Raw genomic sequence first — 11,168 nt, forward strand, 5'->3', positions numbered from 1 at the left:
CTGGCCCCTCGGCACCAGCTGCCGGCCCAGCGTTCGGGGCCGCTCAGCCACCCCCAGCGTTTGGGCAGAGCCAGGGCTCGGGCCAGCTGAGCGCTCCCACTTTCGGATCGCTGTCGACAACCCTGTTTTCGGCCGGTGCTCAGCCGGCTGCTCCTGCCTTCGGCACGGTGATGAGCAGCACCCAGCCCTCCGTGTTCGGACAGCAAGCGACCCAGCAGCCAGGGTTTGGCTCTGCTACCCCCAGTGCTGGTGAGTGCCCGACCATCTTCTGCCCTTTGGATCTCAAAGATTCTATTTTTACTGCATTTTTTAATGAAGCTGCACCTTAAACTATACTGAGGAAGAAGACTTCTGCCTCGTGGTGTAAGAATGACCCTCCATAAAAGTAATGGCTAAAGGGTTAAGTCATTTGTGTCTCACTCCTGACTGGAGGATGTGCTGTGGGTACCCCAGCTTCACAGTAAGTCTTCTCCGCAGCACAGGAGGTTGCAGCCCTCCCACTAAACGCTGGGGTTTATTTTCCTGAGAAATCTAGTGATTAAAAGGACACGTTGAAAACCACGGAGCCTTCACTGGTAAGATTGTGCGAACCAGAACGGCAGAGACAGTGCAAAACTGTTCTGTTTGGATTTGTTAGTTCTTGGTTATCTGACTTCATTAACAAGCTTTGGTAATTTATTTAGATTGGGGGCTTTGTTGTGTAAGAGTATGGTCAGAATTACTTTTAGGCATACATGGTTTAAGACTTTCTTTAAAGCTCTTTTTACTAATGAAGTAGAAAATACTGTGGGAAGGGGGCAGAGAATAGAATGAGCCTGATAATTTAAGTGTAAGAAAAACCTTTTCCACACTAGTAATTATTGAAAAACACACCGCCAGAACGTGTGTGTTTGCTGTCATCACATCCAATTCTTAGAGGGAAAAGCATCCTTTTTTCCAAAGTCTTACCAAGTAGCCTCCATGAAAAGTAACCAACACTTTTGTTCAAATCAGTAGATTAACTGGCACACCACCCATGTTACTCGGTCAGTTTTTCATTAATCAGGCAGCAATTTAAAGATCTCCCTGGATCAGCTGTGTTGCTTTATCAGTTACTTTGATGGAAGGAATTTATTTATTTATTTATTCTTTAAGATGAGGTGCTGTGTTAGCACATTAATTCAGAGTCCCCAGATCAACTGCATCAACACGAGAAAGGTTGCTTGAATATCAAACCTATGTGATTCAATACTGTAATTTAAGACTTTATTCATAATAAACTTCAGTATGCACAGGTGTCATCTTAATGGTGGTACAGAAGCTTGCAAACAATTCATTATCAGTTGCTGCTTCAGGAGTCCCTTCCTGATGCTGTGCTGAAGTGAATGAATCCCCTGTGCTGTAGTAGGGCAGTGTTCCTGCTGCTGCACTCCCCTCCCCAACTCAGTGTCATCTTGAGCAACCTGGTAAAAAAACTCCTCTAAAGATAAGTGGGAAGAACGTGAGGATTTTGCTGGCAAGGATGAACTCTCAACTTCAACTTTCTTATTCCCTTCTGCTTCCACCCCGTCTTCCCAGGTTCTGTATTCCAGTTTGGAAGTAATACTTCTAATTTCAACTTCCCAAGTAACCCCGGAGTATTTACTTTTGGTGCAAATCTTCCTGCAGCGGCAGCACCGGCACAGCCTTCTGGCTCCTCGGGGTTTTCCTTCAGCCAGCCTCCGACATTTACAGTGGGGTAAGAGACCGTATCAGAATTTCACTTGAGCTTCGGGTTGTATCAGTGGACGGTGTTCAGCCTCTGCTGCTGTTCTATCGTGAGGTGTTCAGATCAACCTCGGAGTGTGACACTAAGTGGGGCACCCTTCCGTGTGTTGAATGCCTGAGGGGCTAACTAAGCAGCGGTGTCTTTAAAGGAGCCTAGCTGTCAGAAATATCACACACCAACTTATGTGCTCTTGTCTTGTTCTGGAAAGGTAAGATCCGTATCTAACCGTTATGCTGCCACTTACCTTCTGAATAAGAGAGATTTAATTGCTTTTGGTTTCTGGAACTCCCTTCCTCCTGTTCATCATTTGCCATTTGTTTACCAGCTGATAACTAGGGAGACAAGACTATCAAACAGTTGTTTCTGGATTATCTACTCAGTGCTGCTACTGAATTTTTCAGCTACACTGTCCTAAACTCTGAACTACTAATTTCTTTTGATAGGACTAATGGGAAAAATGTTTTCTCTGCCTCTGGATCTTCGGTTTCTGGTCGGAAGATAAAGACTGCAGTTAGACGTAGAAAATAATGGCCCCGATTGATAAAGCAACTTTGGAAGCAGCTACTACCCGGCATTGTTCAGTTGTTGGGATCGTACCTCATGCTGGGTTAGCTGAAGTCACATCTGCCTAAAGGAATAAAAAAAAAAACCTCTGCTGCCCTTCCCTTCCCTCTCCCCAGTTAGAAATTATTTTTATTTTATTATTATTATTTTTGGTAACGAGTAGAGTTGGCAACGGCCAAGATTCTCAAGCAAAACTTCTTTTAGACTCCAGCAAGTTCCTTCTGTCAGTGCCCGGGCAGGGTGTGGTGCCAGGCGCGAGGAGAGCCCGCCCGGGGAGGGGAAGGGCTTGTACAATACCTCTTCATCTGCACCACCACCACCACCACGTGCTCATCCGCCGCCTCCACCCTGTAATTCTCTCGGCCAGGGATGCTGTATAGAGTAGAGAATGTGGATAACGAATGATTTCTGCGCCCAGTTTGTGCTGGTGTATGTGTGAAGTGAGTGAGTTTTGGGTGTGTATCGTGCACTAAATTTTTTCTGCTAGAGGAAGACTGATACGAGGATGATCCGTGCTAAGGACTTGTGAGATCTGTAGTTCTTCAGTTAATAATTATATGCTATTTCTATATTTTCATTCTTACAGCCCTTTATCACCTGTCTCGCCTTTGTTTATTTTATTATGAAACATGTGTAAATACAATTTTGTTTTCTCTATGTACTTTTTTGGCATAACAAATCTGTGAAATTGAAATTTTAATTTTGTGTGTGTTACGGCCATTTTTTTGTTTAGTATTGTCTCAGATTTTATGTAAATCCCATTATTCAAAGTTGCCTAAATCCATTTAGAAAATCTTTAAAATTGGGAATTCTTAAAGTAAGTTTATTGGCTTTTCTGATCCATTTTTGTTTGGACCAAAAACCAGTATTGTACAAAGTATTAAGTATATATTTTTATATTTACTGAAATGGACTGTGGTGACTTTGGATAATAAGGAAAAGTTTAATATTAAAGCCATGTTTATTACAGTATAATTAACATGTTAAACCATGGGATAAATGCCATCAATAAAAACTATGAAATACTGTCTGGCAGTTTTATCTCCCCATGATGGCATCTGCAGCTCGAGCTGTACGAGGGGATGCGCTCACGGAGTGAGGGCGTGTGCTTTCTCCAGCCTCTGCTTTGGGACAGTGACGCTGAGTTTAGAGGATCTCAAATTAGTTAGAGGGTCCCTGGTAGGAAGGAGGGTTGTGTTGTAGACAGGGGTCAGCTCTCTGGCTGTTAATGGTGCTAGAACTAAAAGAAAATAAAGGTAATGTTAGAAACATGCCCCAGGAAAGAGAGCACCCAACTGAAAATGAGTAATTGGGGGTTTTTTACACTTCTGTAGAGGTTGGAAGAGCTTCTTAGAGAGTGGATGTTGTTCTAGTGAAATGAAATGCTCTTGTTTGTCTGGGGACCTCAGCTAGAACTGAAAAGGGCTGTAAATGCCTTCTGGGGTCTTTTCTCCTGCTCAGCCCAGTGCTGTCAGCACTCAGACAGCTCCAGGTGTCGGTGTTAGGAAATGAAATCCTCCTCTAACCACAACTCGGCTCACCAGGAGGACAAAGGCTAACTAGCTAACTAACTTCTGTTCTCGTGGGAGTCTTAACGTGTCCAGAGTTCCCATGGCTATTTCTATAACTATTCAGCAACTAGACTTTAAAACCACCCATGTAAACTGCTCTTCACAGTCACTTCCTGCCCCTGTAGCTGTGGAAGGATTAGATGCAATGATGTATTTCCAGATGTACATGTGAAAAGTGCCACCAATTTAACTTTGTTTGTTCCCCCTTTGCTCTATTGCCTTTCAAATACTCTTCATCCTACAAACAGAAAACAGCTGCACCTGCAGTGCACTCTACAAACTAAAAGCCAGCAGCTACAAGAGCGCAGTGGATGCGTATTTCCAGGGCCAGGCTCTCTGCTCTTGAATTGTAAGTTTTTTTCTTCACCTCCTGTGGAACCGGTGGTATTTTTCTACAGGCCTGGAGATACTTTCCCTTATACCTGAGGTGGCAGCAATAAAGTTTTAGCCAACAGTGTTGGTTTTCTCTCCTAGTTTCTAGGTCACTGCCGTGGTAAATAGAACAAAAGTTCTTTCTGTATTCCTACTGAAACTGTAAATGGGCAAAACTCTCCCTAGAAGGGACTTTCCTTTTGCTTCTGTCAGGCTTAACTGCCATGCCTGAACTGTTAACAGCAGTTTGCAATTCTTTGAAAGACCAGTTAACTGGTATCGAGTTCTGCTTCAGCTCCACATCTTTACTTTCAGTGGTCCAACAACCTCCAAAGGGTGCTTCATTCAGGCCTTACTGCCAGTTACTGCCAAGAGGTTTTTGTCAGTAACGTTGCTCTGATGGTACATTTAATGCTAGTGGTACATTTAAGATGGCAAAGTTTTTATTTGGTAATAAATTATTAGTGTAAAATAAAAGTAACCCTCAAAATGATGAGGTATTTTGGTACAGATACTTTCTGATTATGTAAAGACTGAAATCAGTTTTCTAGCCAAGAAGAGATGGATTTCTCCCCCTTCCCCCTTCCAGAAATATCCAATAGTCATGATCTAAAAAGGTAGTGACTTCATTCTGGAGAGGGAACTGATGGGGAAACGTCCTTCTCCTACTATTAACCAGTGGATCTGGACCTGAAACATCACTGTAAGTGAAGATGAGAATGCAGCTACATGTTATATTTATACACAGAATATTACCACTTGTCACATTAAAATACTGCAGAACATGAAGACATTACTGATTAAATTATTTCACCTGAAGGCAGGAGAGATAACCAAGCTCTCAAACATTTCTGTTGTGAACCAAACCATTGTCCAAAACTGAAGGTAGAGTGAGAACTTCAGAAGTTACCCCTAAGGGAGGAGCACCCAGGACCAGGGCTCTAGAATTCCAAACTCTTACTCAGATTTTAATAAACCATTAACATTGTTGCTGATATTCCTTTCCCAAGGTACTGACATGAGAATAAACCAATTCTCAAAAGCTCTGTAATCATGCAAAATATTAGGCTGCTTTATTCAGTATTTAAGTTATTCTGAATATACAATTAGCCAGAATGATAAAGTGAAAATAACAAGTATTTGTACTTCTGTAGCTTGACACCCATTCCACATTTCAGGTAATGTTTTCTGCATGCTCCTGAAACAGCTGTTTTGCTCAGTATTATATGCAAGGAATAGACAAGTGCTTTCACTCCCCAACAGAAGCAAAAAAGTTACCTTTCCTTGGCATGATCCTGTGTGTAGCTCCGGAGTTATTTACACGTGCCAGTTCACTAACACTGCAGCGTAACATACCCTTCCTGGAGAAAAAGCAGCTCTGATCTCACCTCTTCGTGAGCTCTGACATGTGAAACGAGTGACAGTGCTTGAGAGAATCATGCAAAAACTTGTTACATCAGTGTGCTGAGAAAATACTTAAAATTGGAGGTGAGGGAAGATGATCTGTGAAGCAGTAATAAGGAACATGAACACTGCTCATCTCTCTCTCTCTCTCTCTACACACGTGGCAACTTAATTAGTATGATTTGCCTTCTTGTGTAATACTGCAGTTCTCATCCCCTCAGAGTTTATCAGATGCTTGGAAAACAACTTGATTTTCTAGTTACCTGCCAACATCCCAAACCGTAGGAGCTCTGTTTCTTTTCAGGTGGAGTATTTCCAGGTATCTGCTTTCCACAGACTGAGGAACAGAGCAGCTCCTGGCTGCAGTTAATACAGCCGCCTTCTCATCAGTCAGAGGTTAATACTTCTTGATTTATTCCATATTGTTTCTCCCAGATTTCTTTGGCATTTGTCAAAACTCCCAATACTTTGAAGGTAGCTGCTGGCATCATACTGGAGCAAAACATTTTCTTTAGCTTCTGAATCAGTTCCCATTGAATTTGGGTAAAAGATTCTGATGGACACCTCAATTTCAGTTTTGGGGTAAGTCTTTGTTCACTGGGGGTGGGAGGGGATGTTCAAAACCAGTCTGGAAATCTCATCTTTTGGCATCATCTGACTCCATTTCTTCTTACCACAATAGTCCCTGCTACAATATCGTAGGCTGTTCTGTTGTGCTGGAAAAACAGCAGTGTAATGAATGCAGGAAAAAATGAAGCAATAGAAAAATTCTTGATCAAAGCTCGTATTGTGGACCTAAAATGAGAATAAAACATTCCACACTTTATTTTCCACCTCTCTGCTTATATTTGTAGGTAATTTACTTTCAAGTTTAATGCCTCAGTTTTGCACAGCACAAAAATCAAATCTCCACATCTTAGAGGAGATTATTTTACCATCTAACTGTAAAAATATTGACAAGATTGAGTAATTACTGGTGTATTCTTAGATCACAGATTTTTAACTACAGATTTTGCAATCTAATGACTGTGAAGACAGATAATGATGAAAAGGTGTCTTTCCTCCCAACTCACACGCTTTCTACACTAGTAACCTGAAAGCAGCATGTGTGAGCTGAGGGCACTTACGTTGTCATACTGACGTTGGAAGAGGGAATGACTAACACACGGCTGGGCGCCACGAGCACGGAGGTATCGCACGTCACGACTCGCAGTCCGAGCAAGAATTTCCCTGGGGTGGCTCCACCTGCTCCCCAAATACAGATTATCTGTAAAAGAAAAGTTATCTCAGGTCCACGCCACACCACGTTGTTGGCTGATCCAGCAAACTTGGTTTTCATCAAAACTAGGTGGAAGTCATACACGCTTCAACACAATCCAAAACACCATCAGGAGGATTTACTTTACAGGTCACTAAAGGTGACAGATTATTTTTAACCGTTTATTCAACAACTGACAATATATTAATTACAGAAGTTAGTTAATTTTTATGAGTTACCTCATAGAAGCAGACTAACAACCTGTAGATGAGAGCTACTATCACCATTTTCTGCAAATCTTCCATGGATGTATCTTCATCTATTTCTTCTATGATGTAATGCATGGCAAATTTAGAGATGTCCCTGTGCAAAATAAGAGTGAACTTTAAAACCATCCTTCTCCCAATACCTTCGTATGAGATTTCACTCCTCCAGCTCTGCTGTTAGCAAAAGAACAAAAGCTCCTTGGCTTCTCTGATACTAAACAAGCCATTAAAATTCACAACACTGGGTTTCCTACCGAGTTGCTGCCTAGTTTGTTTTGTCTCCTTCATTAAGCAAAGATCTTGCTTTATTGCAGCTCTTGCACAATGGTGTCCCTGGGTAGCGAGCTGCAGAATTGTTCTGAAAATTCTAACGCTTCTTGGGAGAGAAACAAGAGATTCTGCATGTGATCATCTAACACGGTATAAATGGAAGGCATCCAACTCTCCTCCTCACAGGAACTCTCAAGGGAAAAAAAAAGGTGGCATTGTGGCATTTTACAACTCTCTGATTCTCCGATTTGCTGGCTTTTCTCTGACCCATCCAAGCGAGAATTGCTTCTCACAGAAACGTGCAGTCCCACTTCAAAACAGTCCCTCTTTATCTGTACTGCTTGCCCTCGTTTAGTCAGACTTAAGGATCAAAAAAGGTGAGGAATTAAGAAAATAGCGCGGCACAACCTGCATTTCCCTTCGCTACACCCTAGGCCTGAAGTCTCCATCTCAAGCCTGCGAGGACAGCCCAGATGGGGCCGGCACTTTTTTCATGCCAACTCCTCAGCCTCGCCCCCAGCACACCACATCTCACAAGCAAAAAAAACCAAACCCAGAATGTTTCTCTCCAGTTACTTCTAAGCAACTTCCTGGCTCTTGCAAAAGCAGTAATAGTGAATATAACTGGAAAGCTTCCCTCTCTTTCCATCACCCTGACTGCTTCACAGAAGCAATATACTTAGAGCTGTTCCCCATCTTTCCAGCCTACTAAAACCAGGATGGAAATAGAAGGTGTCAGGTTAGAGTTGGAGGTTTTGACAACTAAACAGAACTAAGAGTTTGGCATTTTAATTGCATGCTTAATCTGAACAAAACCCCACTGATCATTGGCATATTTATTGTTTTGGATTTAACCCTCTTCCACACACCTTTCAAGCAGCAGTTTTAGGTGTCTGGAAGATGTTACCTGTACAGTATCTGTTTACAGTCAGTCAACCTTTGGAAGGCTGTTAGCAGAAAACCAGGATTCTGAGATGTACAGTCATGGAATTACTGACTACACCAAGCTCTCATCTCCTAATGAGATAGTTTAACTGGAATACTTTATTACACCAGCACAAAGCAGAGGAACTAAGTGAGGTACAGAATAAGATATCTACAGTTAAAGAGGCAGGTAACAGAGAAATAGGCAAAAAAGAAACAGTTTTTGAGGTAAACAGTTACATCTGAGTACAAAAACGTGACATTAAGAATCTCTCAGGCTAGTGTTTAGTTGATACACTGGATGCTTAATCATACTTTTTAAGAATTCCTAGTTGCCCCCAGTAAAGACCGCAGCACGGCAGCGTTCCCAGCGATCAGGCTGTATTTTAAAAGTACCTACACATCTGACACACAGGATGTGATTATTTTTTGTTGTTGTTGTTGTGAGTTCGCATTGTTTTGCTTGCAAATCTGAAACACAGCACGGCAGGAGATGCTATGAAGAACATTCACTCCATCCCAGCCAGATCCAGTATATTTTTAAAGACTTTTTTAATTAAAAAAAAACCCAAACAGTTTATTTGTCAATATTTTTGCTTTGAAATTTGTAAAGGACTTTTTAAAAATCTTGCTATTGCCCCCCCGCCCCCAATAAAAGTGCAAGTCTGATCTATCCTTAGTAAGGAGTTTGTGAGCCTATGAAGACACCTGTACAAATTCTTTGTTTCCATCAGCTGAAGTATTTAAAAGGAGGTTAACCTAGAGGTGCTTCTTCCTCAGCTTGTGACAGTTAAGTGCCATCGTATGCATAAGCATGCCATATATATACATCCTGACACCTCAAAGAGCTTAAAACCATACACAACAAAGCTTTAAATTGTTCCACTTACTTTATTCCACTGAGGTGCATAATACTTAAAACGATGGTTGCCTTTATAAAGAAGAGAATAAAGAAATCCACCATCTCGGCTATGAACCTGTGTGCCAGCGACGGGATAACGAACTCCCGGCCTGGAACAGAAAGAGTTAACGTTACCCAGCTTGAACACCATCATCTAAAGAACCTTTCACATTCACCTTGCTGCAAGAACGTCACCAAGATCTCGGTCTCAGCTCCTATCTTTAATAAAAATTCTAAAAGTGTATGAATAAAAAGTCATCTGAATTGTTTGAGTTATAAGAACCTTCTTAAATGAATCAAGCTCATAACTCTGGAGTCCCTTCATAATTAGGATTACAGGCAACATCCCACCCCACTAAAGAACCAAAGGACACTGATGATGCATCAATTTTTGCGTTCTTTCATTTAGAGCAGCCTCCCACAGAACAGATTTCAGTAAATCTGAGAGTTCAGATAAAAGGAAAATTAGATCTTGGATCTACCACAACTTTTCTATCGCTCAGCAGCAAGGCTTCCAGTAAAACACAGCCTATTTTGTCTCCTCTCAGACCCAGAAACAGGAGCAGGTGAAAATATCAGTCATACTTGACATAAACATTCCTACAGACTACTTATAATAACAATAAAAACAGCACTCTGGTGTACCATGAGCCAGAAAACCTAACACATTTCTGCAGTTTTAACTGGCCAAATGCAGACGGACACCAAGTAGTCACAGCTACAAGCTCTGTGGCTAACGCTGCCTCAGGTGATTAAAGCCAAGAAAACATTAAAGAGCATCTGAGAAAGTTTCCAAGGAATAGAGCTGCACAATAATCTACTCCTGCTTCCCAAAGGACAAACAGGACTCTGACATGAAACCAGCAAGGACTGGCATCAAAGCTTCATTTAGAAATACTCAAGCAGGACCGGATGGAACTCGTGGAAAACAGCGACTGGGTTTGTTAGTGTTGCCTTCCCCCTGCACACAGGGAAAGGAGAAAAAGGAAGAGGAAAGAAAAGCGTTCCTTACTCCAATCTCAAAAACACATCATCAGGTGTCAGTTAGAATGATGTGACATCAAGTGTCACAGCTCAGCTGCTGGGAGTGACGCTGCCAGCCCTGGCCTCACAACCTGTGCAAGCAAAGCTGAAAGCCCGTGGCACTCGGGCGCTTGTTAAATGGGGTCAGAAAATCGAGCTGCCACGAGGTGAGAACGAGTTCTTATTTAACACACCTCGGTTTATTTATCTGTGTCTCATATGAGTTTCACAGATGACTCTGCACTGATACTATCGAGCAGCACAACTGTTACATACGTAATACTAAAATGGATTCAATTCTCATTGCCTAAGCAAGCCCAGGTTGTCAATTAAATTCTAATTAAAGATTCTTCAACTAAGGCAGAAGGAGCACAGCCAGCCTCCCAATCCCAGATAAAAGCTTCACTTGCTCTGGTAACAGGAGCACGTTTGCTGAAGTTGAACCAGAGAGGCTGTGGAGTCTCCATCTCGAGATGTTCAAAACCCATCTGGACACTTTCCTGTGCAACCTGTTGTAGGGAACCTGCTTTGGCAGGGGGGTTGGACTGGATGATCTCCTGAGGTCCCTACCAACCCTCACCATTCTGTGATGCTGTGAAGTTAGTGGCACAGTTTCTTTTGAATATATTAAATTCAACGACAGAATAAAGAAGAAGGTGTGAGTGGGCCTAAGAAAATAAGGATTCATGTTAAACTCTATTACATTAAGAAACTTTGGCAACCCTTACACTCTGGCAGGTTTCCATTGCAGTGATTTGAGACGTTCCCCATATCAGAAAGCCACTACTTTGCCAGCAGTGCCTATTCTCACAGCGGGGACGACCAAACGCAACACACATCCACTCCAGCTCAAAGCCTGGGACCTTAC

General features: G+C 42.2%; 1 protein-coding gene across 1 annotated transcript; it reads right to left on the bottom strand.

The window, feature by feature from the left end:
* Nucleotides 1–5,990: 5,990 nt before the first annotated feature.
* Nucleotides 5,991–9,387, bottom strand: FAM8A1 (family with sequence similarity 8 member A1; the record flags this gene model as incomplete). The annotated part of the gene is made up of 4 exons (XM_010169158.1): nucleotides 5,991–6,453; nucleotides 6,786–6,925; nucleotides 7,156–7,279; nucleotides 9,267–9,387. Coding segments are annotated over 4 exons (530 nt in total), but the record flags the coding sequence as incomplete, so codon positions are not given.
* Between the last annotated feature and the right edge of the window lie 1,781 nt (nucleotides 9,388–11,168).

This window comes from Antrostomus carolinensis, unplaced genomic scaffold, assembly GCF_000700745.2.
Source record: "Antrostomus carolinensis isolate BGI_N321 unplaced genomic scaffold, ASM70074v2 scaffold38765, whole genome shotgun sequence".
Taxonomy (NCBI): domain Eukaryota; kingdom Metazoa; phylum Chordata; class Aves; order Caprimulgiformes; family Caprimulgidae; genus Antrostomus; species Antrostomus carolinensis.